At 41.8% G+C, this 27,528-nt stretch overlaps 1 protein-coding gene across 1 annotated transcript in view; it reads left to right on the top strand.

The window, feature by feature from the left end:
• ANKH (ANKH inorganic pyrophosphate transport regulator) overlaps positions 1-27,528 on the top strand; it is a 103,749-nt gene that overhangs the window by 51,721 nt on the left and 24,500 nt on the right. Inside the window, exons 2-7 of the mRNA XM_086469279.1 lie at positions 9,429-9,645; positions 18,892-19,010; positions 20,109-20,192; positions 22,738-22,908; positions 23,514-23,648; positions 27,170-27,262. Coding sequence (XP_086325405.1) covers positions 9,429-9,645; positions 18,892-19,010; positions 20,109-20,192; positions 22,738-22,908; positions 23,514-23,648; positions 27,170-27,262 — 819 coding nt within the window. The remainder of the gene's footprint in view (positions 1-9,428; positions 9,646-18,891; positions 19,011-20,108; positions 20,193-22,737; positions 22,909-23,513; positions 23,649-27,169; positions 27,263-27,528) is intronic.

Raw genomic sequence — 27,528 nt, 5'->3', positions numbered from 1 at the left:
GATAATCTCTAGAGCAACCATGAAGTGGTAGGACAGTACATGTGATGATACTAAAGTATTTTGCTGTAGTATTGACAGCCTTATATTGATTGTTGGCTCTTGCAGAGTTTGCTGGATGTAATTATTACATCCCTTAAATTCCACATGGAAAGGGAATTGAGAGGAAATGCCAATTATTTGTTTTCCAAGTAGGAGGACATGAGATCTTAATCACTAACAAAGAGTGGAGGCTGTACAGGAATAAGAGAGCTGAAGCAATAAAAGTAAATTTTACAGATCTAGCCTCCAAGGTCCTTACCACAAAAGCCAAGGTAGGAGAAGAAACCACCGCACAATTCCCGAGAGAAAGACGTCTTAGTAGCGTACTGGAACTTCAGTCCATGGAAAGAGAAATACTTCCCCTTTTGTTTTGAGTGAATGATATAGGTAGTGTGTCCTTGTCTCCTGATACCTTAAGGGCTTGAACCTATATGGTCTCTGTTGTGTGGTGCTTGACCTTCACTGCTGTAAGCTTAATGCCCAGGAGCACACTCAACACAGCTGAAATACACTTAAGATTTCTGTGCAGTTGAAGTAGTTTAGCAAGTTCTACTGAACCTGTGCAACTCATTCCTTGCAGATGCTTGGCCAAGTTTTGGTCTGTTTTAAAGGCACTTCTGATAGCCTCTGCCAAATTTCAGACGTTTTCACCAAATGGTGCATGCATTAAGATTTTTTTAGCATGATAAGTTTAAGGAAAATGGTTAAAAAATCTACAAAGCCTCATTCTTGCAATTGGCAGAAGTATCTTTGCAGATATGTTAAAGTATTCACTTGGATTTTTTTTTTTTTTTTTTTTCAATTTGGATCTTTGCCTGGACTGATTTTTGGAAGGAGAAAAATGGACTTAGGCTAGATACAGGATCTTGTAATTTGGAGTGTCAGGTGACCTCATGTGAAAAAATACCTTGTAAGAGAACTACAGTATGTTTTCCAGTATGTGGAAAAATGAGAAAGCAAAAGCCTAGCTTCGTATGCAGTGCATGAACTTCGAAATACAAAAGAAACAAATATGTCTAAATCACTGAAAAATACTGTTCTACTGTAAGTTATAGCTATGAAAAAGCCAAGAACAGGAAGGGTGAAAATTGGAAGGCAAGTGGAGCTAAAGAATTGCTTACCATGAGGTGAAAATGTAGGTGAGTTATTGTCAAGGACGAGATCTTTGGTGAAAGTGAGGAGAAGTGGTATAGAGCAGGTCTTTGAAGCAGCAAGGAGAAGTGGTACAGAGTGATGAACAAAAAGTCCTTCAGGAAAGGAAGGGGAAATGTGGCAGATGGAGATTCAGGCCAATGCTAGCAGCATGGCCTTTGCTGGCAGGAGAGTGTGTTTTAATGTGCAAGGGAGATGGCCGTGGATCTTCAGATGCCAGTTCTGGTTACATGTTAAGGCTCAGAGCAAGGATGGCCTCTCCAGGAGGTTGTCCAGGGAAGGTGTAGGGTCTCGTCCACAGCTTCTCCCCAGTGTTCAGCCCAGGGCAGTGGTCTGAGCTGGCCCCTCAGGGCCCTTTCCAACCCAAACCTGTCTGTGTGCTTTGGAGCCTAGTCAAAAGGTGTGATTATGGAGAAAGTGGCAATCTCCATTTCAGGAGGAGAGAGCTGTGAGGGGTATTTCAGCAGAGACTGAGTTAATGCTAATAAAAAGGCAATATGCCAGAGTTGTGAGAGATGGACAGTATGGGACCTCAGTAGGTTAAATTTGCTGTGTGTGTACAAACAGGTCTTCTAACAGTCGTTGCAGAGCTTTGATTTATAAACATAAGAAAATGTGATTTTATTAAATGTGCAACTGATAGTAAATCAGCTTACTTTTTACTTTGAGGCCATAATGTGAGGAAGAGAACAGAGCCTGTTTCTGTGAGAAATTAAAAAACAAAAGAAGGAGCACTGCTGCAAATACTGTATCCCTTGTGATTAAGGCAAATATTCTTTGTGTGTCGATACACATGATATGTATGTGTATCCTCTCAGTGTTTTCTACCACTTAAAAGTAATCAAAATGGAATTTGGTGAAGAAATGATAGCTTTTCCGCAGGGCATCGTGAAGGGACAGGGCGCCTAGTTTTGTGTGTCTCAATTTATGTCTCAATTTTATTTGTCTATACTCATAGAGTTAGAAACAGAAATAGCTTTTGAGAGAAAATGAGTCTCTGAAGAAGATCTGAAGACAAATAACCTCATCCTGGAGTTTGCTGTACTTCGATAACATAATCACAAATGCTTCTCACCTTTGTGGATGAGCTCCAGGGAAACCTGAATGAAAAGCTTGTGTACTGCTTTGAGAGCAAAGCATTCCCTTGCAAGTTTCAGCGTAAATACATTTTGGATAACGGATTAGCATCAGCCAGAGGATACCAGAAAGTCATAATGCAGGGGAGTATCTCTGACATGTTGATTTTGCTTCTGTCCTGTGCCCCTGCAAGCACTGCTTGCCTAAAAAAAGGCCAGGAGAAGTTAATAGTTATGGTGTCACCTCAGGGGCTGGGTTCCTCCACAACCATCAGTGAAAATGGCAGTGGTTTAGGTCTCCTTCATACAGGTGTCAGCCATCCCTGTTCAATAGACACTACGCGGGGAATGTGTCCTGAAGGGCTTCCCACCGTCATGGCTCGTGGCTCTCTTGGCTTCGGGATCAGTGTTCTCCACATCCCACAGGGAGGCAACCATCTGCAGCAACTGATTCACCCCTCCAAGGTTGCTCCCTGCCATAAATACTCTGGCACTTTGTCAAATGTAGTTTTAAATGAGACATGTTTTGGCTTCACTGAGTCTGGTTTCTTTCCTGCGGTCCTGCACCATTATCTTCTGTATTATTCTCTGCCTTGTTGTGCTGTTTGTTCATGAATCTGCACACACAGGCAGCAGGTGCCCTAGGGTAGTGTGTCATAGCTACTCTTCCAGCTCCTTGATATGTCCTCCTCTGCCTTGGTTCTTGGCAGTGGGAAGGATTTCCCATTTTCACTAACTTCAATGTTGCCGCTGCTGCCCTAGTTATTCCTACACCTCCTGGCCATGCCTGTTAAAAAGTGCTGTTCCCTGATGTATTCCGGGTCAAGTGAAAGCTGTGAGTACTCTAAAATTTTGTTATTTTGGATTTAGAGTCTTTATTTAAACTTCTCCTGGGACACAGTTTCATACAGCCTTGACATTGGATGGTAAGTGGATAGTGTCAATAAGTAAAACTGGGATCCTGATCATGGTCACAGAGTAATAGGCATTTTTGGGTAAGAGTAGGAAATGATCGTTCTTGCTTTTCGTTGCTGCTGAGGATTGTGGATGGGGGATAAATTGCTACTGATTGCATTCTATTTTTCATGGCTTGTTTTTTGTTTCACAGGGTATATGGGCTTTCTTCCAGGCCATGTTCTTGTTAATTAAGCAAGCAGAGTAAATTTGGTTGAAATTTCTATACACTAACTTTTTTTTTATATGAAACCTGCCCCACCTTTGCAGTTTCTTTTGGATTGCGGAGCAGCAAGAAACAGAACAACTTCATCTCTCATTTTCAGGGCAGTCCTAATGCTCTTCCAAGGATGGCCTCTCCAGAGATAAGCCACATACCATAGGAGTGTCTAGGTGTCCCTCTCTCAGGACAGGCATCTCTTCTTCCTTCAGACTGGGTTTTGGGGCTACAGTCTCTTGCTGGGGACTGGGATTATTTCAGTGGATTGAACCAATGTCAGCATTTGCAGCGCTGTGGACAGGAGTGACTAGCTGTTTTCTTACAGCCAGCTTTAGTAAGAGGGCAGGGAGAAAGTGAAGTATTTTAATAGTGGGCTAATATGAATTGACCTCAGGTGGCATTTCAGTGATCTGACATGATCTACAACAGATGCTGACCCAAAATTAGAGATATTGGATTAGAGTCAAAGCATTGCAAACCAAACCAAACCAAGCCCTAAAATGAAAAAAAAAAAAAAAGGCCCAAAGCAATGAACACTCTGCAGTCATCATTTTCAAGCTAGAGGGTCAGACTCCCTCTACCCCTTCATGGCTATCTCTTCTTACACTGTGTTTGGGCAATCTTCTTGAACCAGAATAAATATGTGTGTGCTATTTTTACCCCATTTTCACCCACTTCTATGTCTATGTCCATGAAGTCTTCCACAGACCTGTGTCAGAGCACTAGTTATTTCCTTCAAATTGCCTACCAGTGTCTCCTGCCTTTACAAGAAACCCAGCCAGAGGCAGAGATGCAGATGCGATAACGAGCAAGTAGCACCAACACAGTTGTCTGATTATGCCGTGCTTGCAGAGCATCAGATGTGTCAGGTGTCCTTCTGGCAGTGCAGTTCCTGCAGCGGTGACAGGGCGAGGCAGAACAGCCAGGGACAGCTCGTATGTTTGATACTGAATATTTCAATGTGACGGGATTTAGTAAATGAAAATTCAGCCGACACTCATGAAGAGAGAGATTATTTGACACAGGAGAAAGACTGTCCCCTATGTCAGCTTGCTCTTTAACTGGATACTTTGGCTCTCTTCCATTTTCTCAGGGGAAGGCAGGTAGGAAGAAAGATGTAGGGGGAGGGGGAACATGTTACAAATGTTCGCTGAACTGAACATACATTTGGCCAAGTTACTGCCAAATTGAGCAGGTTTTTTGTCACCCTTAGGTAGATAACTAGCTAGAACAGACCTGAATACATCTTGGGCAGAATCCCAGCTTCAAACAAGCCGTAGGAACACGCCGGCTTCCACTATGTCACAGTCTGCGTTTCCAAGATAAGAAAAATTGAGGACTGAGAAGAATTATGTTTCTTGGATTTTACTTGCTCTTATTTGAAACACGTGCACTTGTCAAATATTGACTGCATAGTCAATAGTTAACTTCAAATGAAGTAGAAAGTGTGCCTTTCTAGTTAGATATAGACAGTTGAAATTCTCTGCAGTATGTAGGTAATAAAACATTTTTAAAAGCAGAAGAAAATGTGTATAATAGACATGGCTTTCTCAGTGGATTCTTTTATGCTTTTTTATGTCCAATCCAATACAAAATAAAACATCAGTCATCCAGTGGTCTCTGGGAAGGGATGATCATATGAGAAATGGTCAAACTCTATAGAACCAGCTTAAGAGACAGACTTTGAATTTTTGGCAGCAGAGGTATGTAGCTGTAGATTGGAACCAAACCTTTTCTGCCAACTTTAGGGAATAGTGCTGAAAGCTCATGCAAAATAGGATAAGTTAAACCCTTGCCATTTTTCTCACAATTGTTGCTTCTTAAATCACTGCCTTTGCATGCAAAATTTGTTGGATTCGTCCATTATGCATGTCCTAGAAATCTGATAGAGGTCTCATATGTTACTTCTAAGAGGATAAAACCAGCTGCAGTACCCAATTGTAAACATGTGGTTACTGTCTTGAAATGTCATTAAGTGTATTATTTGGTATTCCTCTGACTTGAATCTTTTGGATGGGAATTTAAAAATGCTAGTCTTCTCTGATTTTAGTGAACATTAGAGACAGCACACAATTATTTATTAAAAAAGGCTCAAGGGGTTGTTACCAGGCCCTCTAGTAAAGGTTTCATCTTTCGATAGAAGACATTGCATAGAAATAGGTGTAGATCTGGTGCCTGCCTTTTTGAGAAGTGTTTTAGGAGTATGACTTACTTCAACTAACCTGTTCATGTACCTACCAGATTATGCTCAGCCTTTAAGTATTCTGTGCTTTCTCCTGTTGTTTCTAAAAGAAGGGTCAGCAATGTCAGTGGCTTTGTTTTAATAACATTTGATGAATAGTGATTTCCTGGGACATTTTCACCTACTAGCGTATTAGGTTAGCTGTTCATTAAAAACTCAGGAGAAGGTGTCATCACCAATAGCCTTTCTTCCAGCATCTGGATTTCCTAGTTCTCCCTTGAAATTTGGTGTGAATAAGCCAGCCAAAAGTAGGATGGTATCTGAAATGTGTATGAGCAAGCTAACTTCTCCTGTTAAATATTGTCATTATTATTACTACCTAGTTCTGTGTGATTTCATTGACAAGCTAAACAAATCTTTGTAGAGATATGCTCTGTTGTGTGTGAAATAAACATGGAATACAGATGCTACTGATGAAGTTTTGTTATTGATTTTTGTTCACACAAAAAGTGTGTGAAATAGTCAGGTAAAAAAATAGAGATCTTGCCCTTGTTTATATTTTTCTTCCTTTATGAGAAATTTAATTTGAAATCTAACAGGAAATTAGACTGCAAGATTACCAACTGCATGACTGGCATGCTATGAACAGTCAAGTGGCTGTGTCTTTCCTATGGCACCCCAAAGCACCTTTATCAAGTATCTGGGATTTCTTGTGGATTTAATGATATCAAATATGACATCAGCAGTTTCAGTAGCAAAAAATATTCTAAGGTACATGGGGTAGAAAAGCTATACAAGTTCTCATATAGTGTTTGAAAGCTGAGGATGAAGAACCTTTTGCATTGTCATCTTGAAGTGGAAAGGGAAAGTGAAAAGCTACAGAAGGTAAACCATCTGTACACAGCCCTACTGACTGTTCATTTCCTAAGGATCTTTCCAAAGAAGCATTTAGGAGGATTTCTTTTCCAGGGCTAGCTTCTAGAGTATTTCCTCATGTCAGCCAACTGTTCGACAGGAGTATAAATTAATGGCAACATACTTCTTACAAAAGTCCCTTTTGGATTTTGCCAGTTTACCTGACCTGGTACACAGTGTGTCTCTGGGGAAAATGACTCAGTATCTACTTGACTGTCATTTGGTCATACAAAACAGATCTGAGTTCAGGCTGTAAAACCAGTCTCCTGGTTTGGCTGGGGCAGAGTCACAGCCCAGCCATGCCTGGCAGGCCGTTAGCAGTTTCAGGTCAGCCAGGGCAGCTGACCTGAGTGAGCTACAGGTGTAGCCCATCCCATCATGGCATGGGCATTATAAAGGGGAAGGTTTGCTGAGGAGAGGGAGCTCCTGTGCGATTTCTGCTGAGGTTTATCCTGCTTCTCTAGTTTCTTTTGAGGACTGCTCTCTGGTTGATTGTGAGGACTAGAGCTTCATTTGGCTGAGTATAACTCTATGTGTCTCTGTTGGTATTGGTGGTGTTTCATTAAATTTGTTTCACTTTATCCTGTGGGTCTGCTCTCCTTTTTCTTGCTTCCTATCCCTGGCTGGTGCGGGGTTGTTGGGTATTGAGTGACTGTTATGGTTTAGCCCCAGGTACAGGCTAAATGTAGACAACCAGAAGGAGAGGTAGAGGAGTGCTCAGGTCTTTCTGTCTGTCGTACTTGGGTTGAAAACTTAGTTACACTGGGTCTAGTCACACAGAGCTACTCTCACTGGCTTGAGGACTATGCTCAACAAAGATTTATCTCTCTGCAGAGGAATCATAGTGTTGTGCCTCTTGATGAAATATGATTTCTTAGTTTATCCTAGGGACCTTGTCAGAAGTGGATTAACATCTTCCACAGAGTCTGGTTTTCAGTAGCTGTCCAAACCAGGAAGGAAGCACTTGCTTTTGAAACTGTGCTGGACATAACTACCTGAAATTGGTTAGCTGTTTCTCTTTAAATTGAAGCTGCCAGAAATACTTCACTGTTGACAAAAGGGGGAAGAATCAGTGATCAAAGAACCCTCTATATGGCATAATTTAAGGCTATTTGCCTATTACCGGCAACAGCAATAGGGTGAATCAGCATCTTTAGGAAGTTTAAATAACCCTGTATACACCTTGATCTTGATTACAGCATCATCACAAAAGACAGCTAAACTTGACTATTCATTTTAGAGGTCACAGTCTTTTCCACAAAGTGAGTACAGTTTTATGCACCCACTAGTGATTTTGGCATCTGCAGATTAAATATAATCTGAACTCTTATTAATGCAATAAATGGAATTATCTATACCTCAGAAAAGGCTGCATATAGCAGCTGCTGATATTCTATATCTAACACATCCTATTCGCAGGAAGGGGCGAAGTGGAGCGAGACAGGTGAAAATGTTTGGATCCTCAGGTGTTCAGGTCAGAGCACATTGCAAGAGAGATTTCGTAGATACCAAGGATGGAGAAGTTGGTATTTTCTGCAGATTTTTGCTATGTTGTCAGTGCAGCTTTAGTTTCAAAACTTAAGCACATCTAGCAGAAAGAGTGGAGAAGAACAGTAGGAAAAATGCTTGTTTCTGCTATGGCGATATGGTTTCTTTTGAATTCAGTGAGTTGCTTGCTTATATGGTCTTTGGAAGGGAAAAAAAAAAGTCAAAAGACTGTAACAAAAAGGCTATGCTTACATTTCAAATGGAAGGACTTTACCATGATTACCTGATGATACTCTGCCTTGTTTGTTCATTCAGGAAGAGTGGTATTAGAACTGCTGTGTAAGTGGATAGACAGAGACTTGGATGGTGGGTTAGTGACATGTTCCTGGTTGGCCTCGTTGCCATGGCCCTGTCAGCACGCATCAGCTGTAATGCATAGGAACTAAATACTTGCGAAAACAAGTCTTATTTCATCCTTCATGCTTTTTGAATCTATCTTGTTTTAACAGTTTGTGTGTACCAGTTGATTGATGCTGTCACACTGCAGATAAAATTTATCTTTCTGTCATTTTTATTCAATATTTTAGAAGCATTTTGCTGCAAGCTGGAATCTGAAGCAATATTACACATTTTTCTGTGGTTCATCTTGGTTATGAAAATGATCCATCTAATTCTCAGTGATTCATTTGCAGATGTTTCCTAAATATAGACCTAGAATGAGTTAGTAGGTTAATTGAGCCTGAGTATGCCTTGAAATATATGTGCTGTATTTCTTTTTGAATGTTACAAGGAGATACGGATGAATATAGGATCAGAACCTTGTGAAATACGTGAAAGGACAGTTATGTTTAGTCACATGCATATTTGGCCTAGTTTCATAATAAATGTCGTAGGATAAGATCAGCTATACACAAGGATTACATGGTATGTAGTGAAAAGCTCATTACACTGAAAAAAGTTTGAGCTTCTGAAATTTCAGCATATAATGATGTCAGAGTTTTTACCTGTAAAGTTGGCATGAAAGGACTGCTTTGCTCAGTTCAGGGCTGAGGCCTCAAAGTGGTATTGAAATGGTCTTGTATCATCCATGATTATTAGCAGGTCATGAAATTAGTCTAAAAATGAAAAAGACTGACTTCTGGTATAGCAGGAGTTCCATTATATACTTTAGAAAATTTACCTTATTTTCAAGTCTACTTGACTTGAATTTAGTGTCCGTCTGAAAGTATGAAGTTGCCTGTATCACAAGTTACTGCTGCTGAACGCAGAGAAATAAGGTCCCATTTGGTGTGAAAACAGTAAGAGCTGAGCTTGCTTATTCCTTCAGAAACCAGCTGCAGAAGATTGTTTTTGATGCACTTCCACATGTACTATGTTATTTGCTCTTTCTGTGTTTCAACAGGCCTTGAATAGAGGCATTGCTGCTGTCAAGGAAGATGCTGTGGAAATGCTGGCCAGCTATGGGCTGGCATACTCCCTGATGAAGTTCTTCACAGGTCCGATGAGTGACTTCAAAAATGTAGGTCTGGTGTTTGTGAACAGCAAGCGAGACAGGACCAAAGCAGTTTTGTGCATGGTTGTGGCTGGTGCTGTAGCTGCTGTGTTTCATACCTTAATAGGTAAGGTCACTTCATGTCTAATTAATGTCTTTTAACTTGCTTTCCTTGCCTGTTCTGCAAACTGATTAATCTGTAGGCTTAAGATTTCATTTGTAAGTGCAACAAGAGATGCAAAAGATTAAATCTCTTGGGCTGGTATCATGCCCATCCACACAATTTTTATTACTTTTTAAACAGATTAAGTGGCAGATTCCACCCCCATGGTCTCCTGTCTGGGAGCAAAACATGCTGCTGATCTTTCAGTCAGGTGTGCAAGCAGAACTTTGGCAAGGTTGACAGGTTGCATGAAGCTTATAGCTCAGTATTGCTGTTAGGTAGTGACGATCAACTAGCAGTATCTACCCAAATGCATTTAGCAGGACTTCAAGGTGTGCTTGGTAGGGCTGTTTGTCAGAACTTGGTGGCATTGTTGGTGTACTCCCTCTGTACCTATTCCTTTGCTAGTTATCTTGCAGTATAAAACTAAGCAAGTAGGTGCCAGCATCCTCATTAAAATATTGGGTATTACTCTCTACTAGTGCTAGTCATCATCCACTTCTGTAGAATAATTAATCTGTAGGAGAAATAGTTACTAAGAGCACTGTATGCCAAACTGAGACCAGCTCCCTGAGTGTACTCTGAAAGAAAATACACAAGCAGATGAGTAAGGCAGCCACAGGATTTGTCAGTTTCTGAGAGCCTGGAGAAGTGGATTATCAACCCAAGAATCAGCCACAGCAATAAAAAGCCATGTGACCTGGAAGACGTTAACTTCATCCTCTCCAAGAACTACATCAGATTCTCTGCACCTTGTGGCTCATTCTACAGAGCCAAAACCCCTGGACCTCAGCAACAAGGAACAGGAGACACTGGAGGAAGAAGCAAAGAATGCATTGCATTCAACAGGTAAAATACTAAAAGCTGGGAGCTCTACAGGGTGGGAGGAGGGAGGTAATGGAACAGCCTATGGAGGCATATGTTGGTTGACAGGCAGTAGGGTTGAGTTGGGTGACCAGCAGTTAGGGGGTCATTCCATTGCAGAAAGATGGGAAATGCGAATGTGATGGCAGTATCCAGAATTGCTGTGAGATTGGAGTGGCCTGGAAGAGAGGTACCATTCAGGATGAGGCTTATAGTATGTCAAGAGCAGCACGTGCTGCTGGTCAGCCTATAGAACAGAACAGGATAGACCATTTCAGTTCCTGCCCAAGTAGGTACAAGAGCTGTCTGGTAAACGTGAATGCCCCCTGGTTTTATCTTTTAACAGGCTGCCAGCTACATTCACCAGTTTTATGTGCTTCCCAAGCACTCCAGTTTTTTTGACCATCATGTCTCATTCCATCACTGATATGGCAGCCCTGTACTCTTTGTGTTTACTCCATGTTAGGGTCACAATAAATGCTTACAGTAATGGCTCATTAGTTGTGGCAACTCTGTGCCAGGGATAAGCTGTTGCTAATTTTATAAACTGAATCCATGTGTTCAAACTAAATTAATTCACTGGTATCAACTGGTCACTTCCTCAATATGTTTACAGTTGAGGCAGCTTTATTGAGTCATTATTAAAAACTTTGGGCCATTTGTACATTTGGTGCTCATATTTCTTTGCTTGGAATGTTTCTTCAGCCCCCAGAGCTGCTTTTCTGGTTGCTTGCTTGTTTTCCTGCCAGTACTGGTCAAAGTTTTTGGCTTTGCCTGCTGGATAAAGAAATACTTTCTAGCCATCCAACATTTTCTTAAAATCTATTGCAGCTTAAAATTTAAAGCATAACTATCAAATTTCCAGGTGAAAGACATAGCTGGATTTTCCGTGTGGGGCTTCTTATTGAAGGGAGATATTTGGGGCAACCGTTGGAAAACACACCAGAAGTTTCTTGCCTTTCCCTGGAAGTAGAGCCCTGCTGAGTTCAGAACCTCTGAAATAACCTCTCTGCAGATACTAGGAGAAAAAAAAAGGCTGTACTTAACCGTGCTTTTAAGTCCTGAATTAATGGGCTTCACACAATCTTTCAGCTGCTTATGGTGGCAGACTGAAAATATTTTTCAGTATTTTAACTTGTCTATGCCTGAAAATATGCAAAGGCCACAGCAGAGACTGGCAAAGTGCCTGAGATAATGGAATTAGTCAGATTCTAGCACCAATTGCCTGGGTAATGTTGCCAAGCTTTTATGTTCCAAGTTTCCTTTGAACCTGTTTCAAATCCTGGTTATTCTTCTCTGACCTACAGATGCACAACCTGCCTAGGAGGAGGAAGAGGAGTCCAGTGAGAGGCAACCTCCTAGGACCAGCAGCTGCAAGCCTATAACAGGCTACCTACAGAAGACACAAATACAGGTTACTGATGTTTGGCAGATGAAAAAGAAACGAACAGTGCTTGGGGGACTGAATTTCTTCCAGATACCGTGTGTATGGAGCTAAGGAACATTAAATGACTGTCTGCCATGGACTGTTGAAGCCCAGGAAGGAAAAGGGAACAAAAAGCCCGGTGAAATAAGGAGGAGTACCAAAAGTCAGAAGGAAGAAAACAAGCGGTGGTAGAAACACAGTGACCACAATGAATCACCACATTTCCAACTGTGACGGAGACTGTTTGCAGTCTGCACAGACAAGTCCTCACAAAGAGCAGTCTCTGCTTATTTAAAATATCAAAACAGACCATTTCACCCACCTGACTCCTGCTTCATTGCTTCAGCACCAGCTCCTCAGTACTGCTTCCCCACTGGGGCTAATGTGGTTCTCTGTGGCAGTGACTAGCTGAGCCAAACCACTTACAGCTGCAAGTTCTGGGTCCTGAAGTCATCACCCCACCATATCCCCATGAACATCTACAAAGTCCTCACCAGCATTTCCTATCACTCCTCTGTACAGGTAGCAGTAAGGACCAAGAAACAAGTTGACCTTGACCAAGGGGTTTTGAAACTATGGTTTTTTGTCCCACTTACAATGCTGCTGCAAGCCTTGATCAGTACAGTATTCCTGGATTTGCTGTTTCAGTTGTGAACTGGAAATAGAAGATAGTATGCTGCCTTCCTTCCCTTGTACTGTTTTGGGGGCAGCTACTGCCACCAGTTAGGGTTTCCTGGTGGGAAGATTGCTGTGTAGCCAAGGTCTGAAGCATCTCAGTATTTCAGAGATCGACTTCTGGTGGGAATACTGGGCTGTAAGAGGAGGGACTCAAGATGCTAAGCCTGTCTGTGCATATTTTTGACATCTTAGTAAATTGCCAGCTTGACAGATAGAAATCATTTGTATAACAATATGCCAACATAATGCATTTCATGGTGTTGCTGGTAAGCTCTTCATACTAAGTAGGTCCTTTAAACACCAATGTCATGAAAGACATGCGTATTTTCTGTGGCAATAAACCAGCATTGTTCATCATTTCACTAGTTTACTGAGAAATACTATACTGAGACAGTTTATTTCCTTTTCAGTATTAATATTACTTTTTACAGCTCTCTGTTCTGGAAATGACAAAGCAGAAGTTACTTTGGAGAAACAAGCCTCTTTGTTGAAGTAGACATTCATAACTGGTTCCCACTACACCTGATTAAAAACTACATGAGGGATCATTTGTCATCACCAGGAAAAAAAAAAGTTGAAACTTCAGTAACCAGGCAAACCTATAGCAGTCTGGATGGTCAAGACACAACTGATTTGTTTTGTGTCAATTTATTACTGACAGACTAGTGGGCATGGGCTACTCCCTGCAGAGATTGCCTGGAGAAAACTTCAGCAGTTGCTAGTCGTTCCACTGATTCTTTTGAACTTCCCGCATGCATGGTCACTGTGTGTACATGAAGGATCTGTATAAGAAGTGAGACACAGGTGTAATCCCACCACTTCTAGTGTAATGCTACTGGAATTTTCTATAGGCAAAGAGTTATGGAGTGGCTTATGGTAACCTGAGCTATTTTTTCCAGTCTGTCTTGTTCTGATGTGCCCACTGTACTGGCTTGTACTAAATGTTTTGCTCAGGAAAAAGATGATAGCACAGGAATACAGATCAGAATGTAATCCAGGCTTGGTTTTTTTCTTTCTTTCTAAAAGATGATATGTTGTTCATTAAAAATGTGTCCTGTGTCAGCATCTTCAGAAGACCATTGCTAAAGCAGTAACATGCTTCCCCAGCTGCCCCAACCGTTCTCCCACAACAGGGGCATTTTCTTATCAGCAAGGTATTCAGGGCAAAGGAAGAAGGAAGAAAACCAATGACCAAAACATTTGTGGATTTAAGGATAGCAATGATTGGGTTTTAGCTAAAACTGTCTAATTTTGAGACTTATGACATGTTGGCCTACCTAAAGATATTTCAGAGACTAACAGTCATTGATAGATTTGAGAAAATCAGGTAATGCAATTTTTGAACTAGACCTGAGCACAGAAAAAGGTGGTTGCAGTAATCAGTCTGCATTGAGATGATCCTAAGCTATTGTTTTGTTTGTTTTTAATTTATTACTATAAGAAAAAAAATCACAGTGCCTGAAACACTGCAGTCATCCAGGCTTTCATGAGGGGGACACAGGCTTTTGCTGCTGCTTTAAGTCAGGCTAATGAAAGACCTAAATCTGTGTGCCCTTTGTCATCTCCAAATGAAGATTTGCCATTTGTTTTTTATTTTTTTTCCAAATGGGCATTTTTCTATCTGCCCAAATACTTAGCTGAACAAACTCCTGACCGGCACCGCTTTTGACCAGGTGAGCCATCTTTCTGACAAGCAGCAGAATAGATTTTTACCTCAGGTCTTCAAGTTCATTTTTAAAACTGCCAGCAAAGTATGAAAATGGAATGCATCTAAGAAGAACACACTTTAACCCAAAAACATTTTTGGATTTTTTTCTCCTCCAGTAAAGCTAATATTGACCTATGTAGCTTTGTGTCTGGAAGTAAATGGTATCGCTTCCTATGAGGGTTTCTTTTTGTTTTCTTTATGATGTAAGTATAGCATGCTGGATGGTAGACAGCTCCAAAATGCCTATGCTACAGCTATTTGTTTGAGACTGTTGGCATTATTAAGAGTGTGTTCAGTTGTTTTAAGAATGCCTGAAGTTTCTGTGGTAGTAATTGGCTTTTAGAAGTCTAGGGAAGAGGAGATCCAATTAGGTATGCAGCTTTCAGTCTCATTTCTTAAGCTTCTGGGTCTTAAAACTCAACTAGAAAAGGCAAAAGCAAGAACTCCTGCTTAAATTCTGTAGCAAAACTAATCCATAGACATCAAAATAAATGAGGTATTAGAGGAGAGCAAACAGGCAGCTTCTCTTGGAGTTGGACTTCTGTGTTTTGGTTGAAATGATAGAAGGAATGGAAGAGCTATCTGCTTTAGATTCATGTAATACTCTTCAGCTCTGTCTGTGTTATTAATTTTGTACCATGCTTCATCATAAGTTTGTAAGGTTGGCCAAGGTTAAGTTCTAATTGCATCAGCAATTGCTTTATTCACAACTCAGAGACACATGCCTGTATATTTGTCAGTAAATCTCAGCTTGCTGAGTCCTTCTTTCTGGGGATGGAAACATTCATGGATATCAGCAAAAGCAATTGTGTGCTTTCACTGGCATGTGGAATAGTTGACTATTTTAAAACTAGCTTTTAAGCTTAGCTGTTACCATTTAAAATCAAAATCACATTTAAAACTACAGTTAGACTTTTTTTTTTGGATGGGGGAGAGAAAAAAGAATCTTAAATCTTACAGAGCACAGTGCTGATATCCCTAGAATCCCTGTGAGCTGTGGTGGTGTTAGTCCCTTGAGAGTGCCCTGCCAATAAACTACAACCCTGTGGTCAACTGTCTGTTCCTAGAAGTAAGAGTAGTTCAGCCTCTGACCCCTCTGATTCTATGAATTTTTCTGTGGTAGTGAACTTCAAAAACAAACAAAAAATCTCAATGGCTTTTAGAGCCAAAAAAAGTTACTCATTACTCATTTTCTAAACACTTTAGAAGACTCCCTTGAATCAGGGGAAGCCAAGCAGGTGAAGTGCATGGAGAGCATGGACTTCTGTGGCATGCTGTCTTCTCAGCATCTCCGCAGCAGCAGATTCCTCAGCACCTCGACTCTGATTCTGTCAGTCCCCATGTAGGGAATAAGGCTGGTGTGTTTCCTGCAGCAGTTTTGAAGTTTTTGTGCAGAAGTGTAAAGCAACTTCAATGGAACCTAAGAGACAGCTGGATAAATCTGACCCTTGCAGGCAGCTTGCCTCACATGCCTTCCAAACTACTTCTTCATTCAAATAAGTTGATCCAGAAACATCCATATGCCGCCCTGCCGTAAAACCGGCTTTCCACATGGACTTACCATGCAAAAAATCCATGCATAACACAGTTTTCAAAATGCTGAGCAAAAATTGGTGTGTGGGTATTCATGCAAAAATAACAAGAGGGTGTGCTTGATGTGTGACTGGACTGTAAAAAGCACAAGAACACTTCAAGAACTAAACTGGCTTCCCTGAACTGAGGGAAGGTTGGAGTCCTGGTTTAAAGTTCTTCCCCAACACCCTTCAAAAGGAAACAAGGCTGGGAGTGCCTCATGAGGATGATTAAGCAGCTTGGGGATTACTGGGTGAACTGGGAGACTGAGAGTCTGACAGTCGCAGTTTAGGTGAAAGACATATAGATAGGGACCAGCATAGGGAAAAGGGGAGTTTTAACATTTTAACATCTTTCGGGCACTCCTGATTGTCTGGAATGAGGCTCATGCCTGTTCCCAGTGCTGTCATACCACCTCCTTCTATTTTACTACCTTGTTTACGCTGTCTTGTTCAGAGTGAAAAAGTCCTTTCAGTCCTGTTAACCATTTAACTGCTGTGTCTCTACGCCATCACAAAACAATGATGACTTAAAAGTCCTCTTTAATTGCTTCCAAACACTGTTTATGAGTTATGAGAGAGAGCTTTAGACTAAAAAGATTGAATTGGACAGCTAGTGTTAGCATTTGTCAATCCGATTATGTGACCTGCATGCATGAAAAGGATAACCTTCCTGAAATACCCTGTGTGAAGGTCTGTACAATTATATTGGCTGGATGATCACACTCAGAGAGTCACAGTCAACGGCTCGATGTCTGAGTGGAGACCAGTGACAAGTGGCATTCCTCAAGGGTCAGTACTGGGACCAGTGCAGTTTAACATCTTTTTCGGTGACATGGACAGTGGGATTGAGTGCACCCTCAGCAGGTTTGCTGGTGACACCAAGCTGTGTGATGCAGTCAATGTGCTGGAGGGAAGGGAGGCCATCCAGAGGGACCTTGATGGGCCAGAGAGCTGGGCCTGTGCAAACCTCATGAAGTTCAACAAGGCCCAGCGCAAAGTCCTGCACATGGATCAGGGCAATCCCAAGCACAAATACAGGCTGGGCGATGAGTGGGTTCAGAGCAGCCCTGCAGAGAAGGACCTGGGGGTGTTGGTGGACGAAAAGCTGGACGTGAGCCAGCAACATGCTCTCACAGCCAAGAAAGCCAGTCACTGGCACCACATCCTGGGCTGCATCAAAAGAAGCATGGCCAGCAGGTCGAGGGAGGTGATTCTGCCCCTCTGCTCTGCTCTGGTGAGACCCAGCCTGGAGTACTGTGTTCAGCTCTGGGGCCCTCAGTACAAGAAAGAAACAGATCTGTTGGAGCAGGTCCACAAGGGTCCACAAAGATGATCAGGGGGCTGGAGCACCTGCCCTCGGAGGACAGGCTGAGAGAGTTGGGGTTGTTCAGCCTGGAGAAGAGAAGGCTCCAGGGACATCTTATAGCAACCTTCCAGTACTTAAAGGGGACCTACAGGAAAGGTGGGGAGGGACTCTTTGCCAGGGAGTGCAGTGATAGAATGAGGGGTTACGGTTTCAAACTGAAAGAGGGGAGATTTGGATTAGATGTTAGGAAAAAGTTCTCCACTGTGAGGGTAGTGAGACACTGGTATAGGTTGCCCAGAGAAACTGTGGCTTGTTCAAGGCCAGGTTGGATGGGGCATTGAGCAACCTGGTCTAGTGGAAGGTGTCCCTGCCCATGGCAGGAACTAGATGATCTTTAACGTCCCTTGCAACCCACCATTCTATGATTCTGTGATTCTATGGCAATAGAGTTGTTATAAATGGAAAATCAAATAGATGTTCACATTTGAAATAATTATCTTAGAAAACACACAGTTGGAAGGGAACTGAGGTAAGATTCCCCAGGCACAAGTAATTCTGCCATTACTTGTTGGGATGTTGACTTTACAACCTTATCATTCTTTTAACAGCTATTACAAGTGTATAGAGGAATCTAAGTAATCATATGCAGGTCTAGAACATAGTTTATAAAAGGTTAAAAACTATTTGGGTTATTTAACTATGCATATTATGTAAGTCTCCTTAGTTCAGAGACTCCAGTCCTAGCTAGCCCTTCGTTATTCCTGGTTATTAAAACAGCTGGATGACATGGGTGCTAGCAGAGATGTAAGCAGTTCTTTAGAGAGCTGTGTGTCTTTAGAGAGTCCCTGGCGTCTGTGCTGTCTTCAACCCAACGCTTTGGGAAGAGAGACCTGACAAGAGGTATGTTGCTTAATGCCAAAATGCTTGTCTCAGGTTGAAACAGGACGGGGAAATAACATACTGGTGATTGGAAGTGACGACCCCCTGTTTTCCCATGGTGCTCGTTTCTGAGTTGTGATTCCTGAGATGCTGGCTCTAGAGAAGGAAGGAAACTAAGGCTGGTCGAGGCTGCCCGGAGACTGTATAGTGAAGGGCACAGTGCCCTGACAGGTCCTAGCAGAGGTGATCATTAGGCAGAGTAAGGGAGAGGCATAATGAGTATGTTTTGTTGCATGCCTTTGCAATTCATAGTATCCTTTTACAGCTTTGGGCAGGTTTACAGGTAATGTCGTGCGAATGCAGTGACAATAGATGATTTCAGCATTTATGAAGTACTACATCCTATGAAATACACAGTGCCTGGTGAAAACAGCTTTTCTAACAGAGCCTTGAGTTAATGAAAGAGCAGTAGATTTTCTGGAGTACCAGTGTGTTCATTTAGCAAACAGATGTGGCACTTACTATACCCATCTCCCAACCCAGCCATTTGTTATCACTCCTCTGCCAAAGGTTTCTTGTAACAGAACCGCGAGAGCACTCCTTAGTCATAAACAGCAGCTGGTGAGGCTGTAATATGCTGAAGCCCCTGCAGCTGTTGCTAAGTGGATGTATGTCTGAGCTCCTGGGTGTCACAGTCTTTCACGTACTTCTGAGTATCTCACCAACAGTCCGTATGTAACCTTTATTATTCATTCCTATTCTTTTGTCTCTACAGCATATAGTGATTTGGGGTATTACATTATTAATAAGCTGCACCATGTGGATGAGTCAGTGGGAAGTAAAACTCGGAGGGCCTTCCTTTATCTTGCTGCCTTCCCTTTTATGGATGCCATGGTGAGTTCCTGATTCAGAACTGAATTTCAATATTAATGTGTTTTTTTCTTTGGTGACCTTAGTTCACAAAGTCTGTTACCTGATGGGAAGCTGGAGGTGTGCAGAAGGAAGGTATGTCCTTTGCAAGTGGTAGCTCTGGACACATCATCTCCTGCTGCCTGGAAAAAGCATCTGGGTGGACTTTGAACATCCAGAGATCATGACAAATGTAAAAAACCTCAGCTGCCTTGTTACAGTTACTGTATGTGCATGCTGGAAAGCACTGGTCGTCTTGTGATGAGCTGCACCTGTTGTCTGTATGTGTCCTCTCATTCCAGTTTGTAGTGAAAGAGTTGGATTTGCCATGCATTCCCAGATCACTTGCAGAGCTCACAAGGAATAAGCTCAATATTTTCTCAAAGCAAATTTGTTGAAAAGGGTTTTTTTACCATCAATTTTTGTGAGCACAGCTAAGTCCAGTATATCTCAAATGCTTGGGCAAGAGAGCCACACGTGGGGTGGGCTGCTGCTTGCCACATCACCAGGCTTACTGCTTGTGGCCCGCACAACATAAAAGTATGGCAGCTCTCTTTAATGCCTCGACTTTTGTGTAAAATAGGTAAAGCTTTCTCTACCGCTTTGCCTGAAACAGTAACTGGCAATAAAAAGAAGCTGGATCATTAAGTTTTCTTTAGCAGACAAGACTCATTATAACTCAGTGGGCCGATGAGCGGGCACTTCAGAGGCGCATCCAGCTGGTGAATGAGAATAAACATTTTTTTCCCCTCAGATTATTTAGTATGATAATCCATCCTGTTCAGCATCTGTTTTATTCGGAAGGGGCAGTTTCTTGTTACACCTGCTCAGAAATTTCTATGCTATCTATAAAATTACTTCCATTCTCCCTGTCAGCCTTGGCAGTGAGGAACTGAATGCAACAGTGCTTTCTCTGCATTACTGGCTTAACATTTGCCCAGGTTCACACCAGGTACTGCTGGTGGTAAAGAGCTTCATAAGTTGTTTGTGTACAATGTAACAACCAGAAAACAGCATTCTGGGACCTGAAGTTATTCACAAATATCATAATAACTTCCCAAACTCTTCTCTGCCTTTTTTCAGGCATGGACCCATGCTGGGATTCTGCTGAAACACAAATACAGTTTCCTAGTGGGATGTGCCTCCATCTCAGATGTCATAGCTCAGGTGATGACTCCTCTTAGCAGTCACTGTTTCTGTTGTGTTATGGACTGGATGCTTTCCTAAGCAGAAACTCTGTTGCACAGAGACTGCCTTCTCTCTCTACTGTTAACAGCACATCAGAGAACGTCATCTTGTGTGCTGTTCTCTTGGTGTTTCCTCATCATGTGGAGGCTGTTTGCTGGCAGCTGTGGTTTAGGCTGGTCTCACTTGACTGGATCAAGTCAGTCCCAAACCAATGTCAGGAGAAGGGAACCAGGATTGCTTGGGCTAGGGCCATGTTCTCCGGTGCCTACACAACCCTGTTTAGAATGGCTGAGAAACAAGTTGTATATACATGTGTACATCTGGGAAAAAGAAAGGTCAGGCAAAGAGAGCAATGGCTGCTACCAATCCTGAGGCTGACAGAGTGCTTTCAAAGTGAGTCCCTTGCATGCATTCTCCCCCGCATGCATTCTCCCCACGCTTCGCACAGTTGCACTGAAATCCTGAGTGGGGCTTGCAGGTGGGGAAGTTAAGGCTTCGTTCTCCAGTTCATTTGCCAGGTTTGCACATGCTGTCTACCTACTGCTGAAATGCAGTAGTGTAAGCCATCTTCTGAGAGCCAGCATGGCACTGTTCTTGTCACTGGTCCAAAAGGTGAGGGCTCAGAACTGCAGTAGAAGGGATCTGTGGTGATAGCCCCTGGGTGATGCAGAGAAGACCAAATGTGATTTGAACTTTCATTTGCGAGGGAGGTGTTAACTATCCTGTTGCTTTGTACTAGACACACTTAAAAAACAACATTCGTATATATTTCTGATGGCCAGTGTTGTAGCATTTGAGAAGCAATATACCACTCTCTTTTTAAAGCATATATAAAATGGAGAGTAATAATGATGAAATGACGAGTCCTAGCACCTGTAAAACAGTAAAACTGCGCCATTACTAGATGAATGGTGTAATGGCCAGGTAATAAAGAGGACAATGACAGTACAACATCAAAGGAAATATGAAGTCAACAGCACTTAGTTCAATTTTCCATAGCATTTTCTTCCCACTAAATATGAGCAAACCATAAACCAGGTTGAACCATTGAGTCAGCTGCTATTCTATGTTGGGCAGGTCTGCCCCTCTACAGTACTGGACTAAATCCCTGAAGATAATACCAATTACTGTGAATGATCTTAACCCTCAGGATCTGCTCTTGTTCTGATGTGACCTACAAAGTTTGCTGACCCTGCATGCATTTCGTGTCATATACAGCTAAATACAGAAACACATTCCTATTTTGGCAGTGGTACACATGCCCTTTCCACAATGGTTGGTGAGTGGGATGCCAGGGTTGTGAAGAGTAAGACACCTGGCATCTTATCTCAACAAAATACTACACAGAGCAAGAGCAAATCTGTAAGACCAGAAGTTGTGCCTCTCCATACCCTGGAACTCTCTAGACCTAGGTCTGCTCCCTACACAAGCAATAGGTGCACAGGCAGTAGCTAATTCTCCTTGGGTAGCTTCTTATACACACTTTTGTGACTGACTTTGCTTCTGTTTGCTGAAAACCAATTCTTTTATAGGGTTCGAAAGACCAGTTTTGCAAATGCTCATAAACAGTGTGGCCTAATAAACATTTGCACAGTGTGATTTTTCTTAAGTATTTCTTGAGCTCTAGCAATGAAGGAAAGAACCTGCCCCTGAACAATGTGTTTTGTATTTCTTGTAACTCACTTGAATGCAAGTACGTCCCGGTGGGGTTGTCCTTGATTCTGCTGTTCACAGCACCAAACACAGTTGGCTTTCCAGTTGTGCCCTCCATCCAGGGACATTCGGGATTTAACAGGCATGCCATCAGCTCTGTACTTAACAAAGAGAATGGTATCATATTAATCAATTCCTTTTCATTTTCTGGATTGAGCAGTTAATCTTAGAAACTGAATTATAAGCTGTTCATTACCCAAAAGTTTCCATTTCATTTATATCAATGTGGCACTCAGCTGAAAAGAGAATGGTGAAATACTGAAATTTCACTCAGAAAAGTAGAAAATTAGGATGACATTAGACTTCTGCTTCTAAATGTGGAAGTGAATGCCTTACAACATCTGGCTTTTTCATTGCCACTGCTCACACCCCACACCCCCCCCACACCCCCAAAAAAAATTGGGCTTAGAAGCTGACCCTAGAAGCATGTGTCCAACCTCAGTGTATGTCAGAATAGCACGTTCTCCTGGGAAGGGTGACATTCAGCCACATGCTTGCTGGCAGACCTTGCCAGACTTTCATGCTAACCTTCTTCTATTTATGGCTCCTAGTCTGACACCTGCCCATACCTTCAAGTACTGTTTAACAGAGCTTCTGTATGATGTTAACTCTTGTTCTTCTCATTTATATGACCAAATGCAGGAGGAGTCCTAACTGAAGTTTCAAATGCCACAAGTTTGAAGTCAGATAGATACTGTAATCACACATGGTTGTTGGTTCGGATGGACTAGTTTGGAGTCAGACAGGAAATATGCTGACCCTAAAGAAACACACAGGCAAAATACTAATCATTTATTTGTTTGCCCTGCAGGTTGTTTTTGTAGCCATTTTGCTTCACAGTCACTTGGAGTGCAGGGAGCCTCTCTTGATCCCAATCTTGTCCTTATACATGGGAGCACTTGTCCGATGTACCACGTTATGCCTCGGATACTACAGGAACATACATGATGTCATTCCTGATAGAAGTGGGCCTGAAATGGGGGTATGTCTTAATACTTTGTACTTTTTGAAATTCAATAATTTTAAACTTTCTTTTTGAGTTATAATACTGTATTAAACCACTGCGCATGAGGGGCTGGCTCTCTCTGTCCTGCAGGAAAAAACATTTTCACTAAAAGAGGCATGGTAAAAAACTGTTCCAGCAGCAGTACACGTGAGGCAATGCTTCCCATGGTATGGATGTGCTGTCTACTGAGCACCTCTATACCGAGCTCTGTACTGAGCTATAAGACAGCACAGCATGAACTAAGTGGACACCTTATTTCACAGAGAAGACGGTCCCAAAATTCCTCTTTTTCCTCAAATGTCATATTGGTTTTCACATATCTTTGTCTGGTAGCCAGAGCAAGTTATGCAGATAGGTACCTTATACATTATTTATTGAGAACCATGACACTGCTTCTTTTGAATCAGTATTACTAGCGTGAGTAAAAATATTTTAGGCTCCTCATGTTGAAAACTATTGAAATTAATGTACAAAACTGCCAGTGTGTGGGAAAGTGAAAATCCTTTCTCTGTGTTTTCGTTTCAGTTCTGCATGTTTTTTTCCAAACCCACTTCTTCTTTGTTTTTTCCTATGTGTTGCAGGGAGAGGCTACAATAAGGAAGATGCTGAGTTTCTGGTGGCCTTTGGCATTAATTTTGGCAACTCAGCGAATAAGTAGGCCCATTGTCAACCTTTTTGTCTCCCGGGACCTAGGTGGCAGTTCTGCAGCCACAGAGGTAAGAAAGTCAGTGCTCTCCATTACTGCAAATTATCATTTGCATGGAGTTAGCTGTGTGTCTCTCTTCTCAGCCATGCTGACAAGAAAAAATTGTCTTTAAGTACATTTCTCTTTAGTGCTGTCTTTATGCTTGAAAAGAAGACTGCTTGGACTCTTACCATGAGCATTTCTGCCAGGCCTAGTGGGTCCTCACCCTCAACAAGACCAGTAGAATTTTTTTCACTGAACAGTTCCTGCGTTTTTTTCATGAGATTTTCATGCTCTACACATAGGTACATATGCTCTGGAGCATTCAGATCCCAGAGATTTTAGGCCAGTTGTCAGCAGTCCCATGTTCCGCTGTTTTTCCTGTCATGTACATTTATGGCTGTGCAAACTGATGTGAAACTACCGTTAGCAGTCAGTGCATCACACAGAATAGGGTAGAGATGTAAGGAAGCACATTAAAAAACCCCTGTCTCCTTGCTAGAATATGAAATGCACCCTGTTTCTCTTGAGGGATTTCAGATTACTCCAATAGTCTCCTACAGCTGATGGGCGGCATGCTTGTGATTGTAATGCAGAGCCTTCACCAATGCTCACCATAAGCTGACCTATTCTCTTAAGAAGTCTGGGGAACCTTTGCTGCCAGTTTCAGTGGGAGGATGTCTAGATTCATGTAGTCACTAGCAAATCTCTTATGCTTTTTCTATAGGAAAAACAAAGCTGTAAGATACTAAGTGGAAAGGAAAATTCAAACAGCTGATGCCTAACAAATGTTCTCCCAGCACTGCTAATTTGTCATATGTGATACTGTGTATTTCACTCATTCAGGAGTTGCCAGTGACTGCAAATAAACATCTGAGGGGAAGGAATTTAGGAAACATAATGCTGTTATGTTTCACATGCATAAATCAGGGATTTAATAATAGCAGTTACTAGTTAATAGCATCTTAATAGCAGTCTCAGTACAAGGGGAGCCAGAATAGGTTAGCAGAGATCAGTTTTGCATTTCTTGGTGACTTGTGATTTTAGATGCATCACATTTCATGGCTAGCCAATTGCATTTTGTTGCTATTATTAGAATGACTCCAAATACGTGTCATAGCTGGTGGTTTGCTGGCCTTTTTACACTAAAAGTAATGGTCACATCTCAGCTTTCTCTGATTTCTGAAATAATTGCCTCTGAAAAGAGAGGTGCTGGCAACACAGATAACATCAGTTCTGGACCATCAGTGTACACAGGAGTTTTATAGGTCCCCTGTTCAATAATATCAGTGTGGACAGGATATCCCTGTGAAGGACTAGGCTGTAGCACATTCATGAGGACAGCAAGTCCACTTGCATTGGCCAACTCCCACTGCTTCCATTTGGACTGCCAGCATGGTTATAGTGATTGGGATGGGGTTTTTTTGTGTTGGCTTTGATGGGGGACTTTTTCACTTGTCAAATACAAGGTTCTAGACGTTTAGGAAGGGTTTCATGCACATGTTTTGGGATCCCACCAATTGAAGAAAAATGTTGGAAGAAAAATCACTGTTAAAAACTTCAATATTTTAATCCAAGTGGAATCTAGCATACAAAATGTGGTAGTGAAGTACTTTTTTTTTTTTTTTTTTTTTTTTTTTTTTTACAGTTACTGTGTCTTTGCAGTCTTTTTGGACTTCATGAAAATAAGCAAAATATCTTTTATATTCCTGTCCTGGTTTGGCTGGGGTAGAGTCATAGGCCAGCCGTGCTAGGCAGTTTCAAGTCAGCCAGGGCAGCTGACTTGAATGAGGTACAGGTGTAGCCCGTCCCATCATGGCCTGGGCGTTATAAAGGGGGAAGGTTTGCTGAGGAAGGGGAGCTCATGTGGGGTTTATACTGGGGTCTTTTCTGTTCCTCCTCTGGCTTCTGCTGAGGACTGCTCTCCAGTAGACTGTGACAAGAGCATATTCTTTTGGCTAAGTAGATCTCTGGTGGTGTTGGTGGTGTTTTTGTTAAATTTGTTGTACTTCTATCTGTGAGTCTGCTCTCTTTTTTTTCCCTGATTCCCCTCCCTGGCTGTTGGGGGTTCATCGGGTGATAGAGCAGCTGTTACTGTTTAGCCCTGGGTACAGGCTAAACATAGACATTTCCTTATTTGATTTAACCTAGTTAGGTTTCATGCAGATGGAAATTCTGCTGAAAATACAATAATGAGGGGGGGAGTGCAATTAAAAAGGATGCTGTCTTAGAATTCCAGTTTGTTTTCTTTGAACCAACTTCCTTTTCAAAGAACATTAAACATTATTATTAGCAGGAAAGAATCTATCCCCTTCTCTTCTTCTCTGTGAATATCACTACTTTCCCTGGTGTTTTTAAACAGCACAGGGAACAAATTAGCTTGCTACATGGTCCTGTATTTGTATAGATCTTTTAACCAAACAAGGAAAGCAGTTACGTTTATAACGGGAAAATGGGCTCAGATAACCAAGAAATTTTAGGAGTGGAACAGAGACAGCAGTAGTTAAAAAAGGTTTTTCTTAATGCTACAATTGCCAGATGTGAGATGAATCTGAATTTAGGCAGATTGTAAAAGATCTGAACCTGCAAGCAAAAGGCAGTCGAACACTTCAATTTCCGGAATTAAGAGAGCCAGGCAGTTATTGGTACAGATGCATACTTTGGCTCTGAGGACTAGAAAACTTGGGGTGACAGTGGATTGCCAAGCAGCTGCAGGAAGAGCTCCATGAACACCCTCGCTACATGAAAGACATGCAGTACATGTATTTGGACTTCTTCAGAAATTAGAAACATCAGCAACATCTTTCATACGTTAATATGTAGGGGGGTATATGTCTCTGATGTACCTCTTGGACTGTACTTGGACTGTGCACTTTCACAAGGAAGTGCAAAAGGGCCTAGTTTTAAATTGCAGGCAGCGAGTTGTTTCTCATGATAAAAATGGTCATCTAGAGTTACTTTTATCTGGTTTTTGTTGATGAACATCAAGGTGGGGAGGGGTTGCTTTTTTTTCTCAGAAGTGCCTTCTGCCCCAGAGAGGTCAGTTAGATGTCCAAAGTCAGTCAGCCACTGAGGTCTGCTGTTTTGTAGTCTATCTGTCTTAATGCTGCTTTAATTATGAATAACTAAGTAAAAGGTATATGAATTAAAATTATGAAACATGATCCAAAGCTACCATGAGCTGTAAGGCATTCTGCTACTCAGGTATCTGTAGGTACAATAACTCAGGAGCAATGTGGGAGAGAGTTATTCGCCTGCCTGAGGGGCAGGCACCAGGTCAAGTTAACTGTTATCGCAAAGTATCTGAGTGATGGTGAAATGACAAAGCTGCGTAGCCTAGCTTCATGGCACGAAAGGTTTTGTAAGCTTAAAACACCAGGCCAAATGATGGCCGCTGTAATGGTCTTTCTGAAACAAAGAGCTTCCAGTTGCCTGCCTGGTTTCTCACTGTGTCAAAAGTCAATGTGGTGATATTGGTGGGCAGTGGCACCCTATGTTAGTTCTGTTCTGTTCAAAGATTTGAAGTTCGTGTTTCCTTGTCTCTCTTCATAGGCAGTGGCAATTCTGACAGCTACATATCCTGTGGGACACATGCCGTATGGCTGGCTGACTGAGATTAGAGCAGTATACCCTGCTTTTGACAAGGTGAGTGCCCGTGTTAGGCGTGGTTTCACATGCATGATCCTCCTCTTTTTGTTACAATATTTTAATTTAGGTGTAGTTTCAGTCACATCAGAGGAATTTCTGCCAAACAAATATGAAGAAAGTTAGTTCATGGTTCCATAATCAAGTGTAACGGATTCTTTAAAAAAGAAACCAACCAAAGATTAAATAGTGCTGTATTAATGGCCATCTATTGTCTTCCTTCTCTTTACCTTTGTTTTTGATGCCTATCAAAAGATGTTCCTTGT

This window comes from Leptosomus discolor, chromosome 8 (assembly GCF_034619465.1).
Source record: "Leptosomus discolor isolate bLepDis1 chromosome 8, bLepDis1.hap2, whole genome shotgun sequence".
Lineage (NCBI taxonomy): Eukaryota > Metazoa > Chordata > Aves > Leptosomiformes > Leptosomidae > Leptosomus > Leptosomus discolor.
Note: the sequence above shows the minus strand (reverse complement) of the source record. Positions and strands in the feature narration are given on the sequence as shown.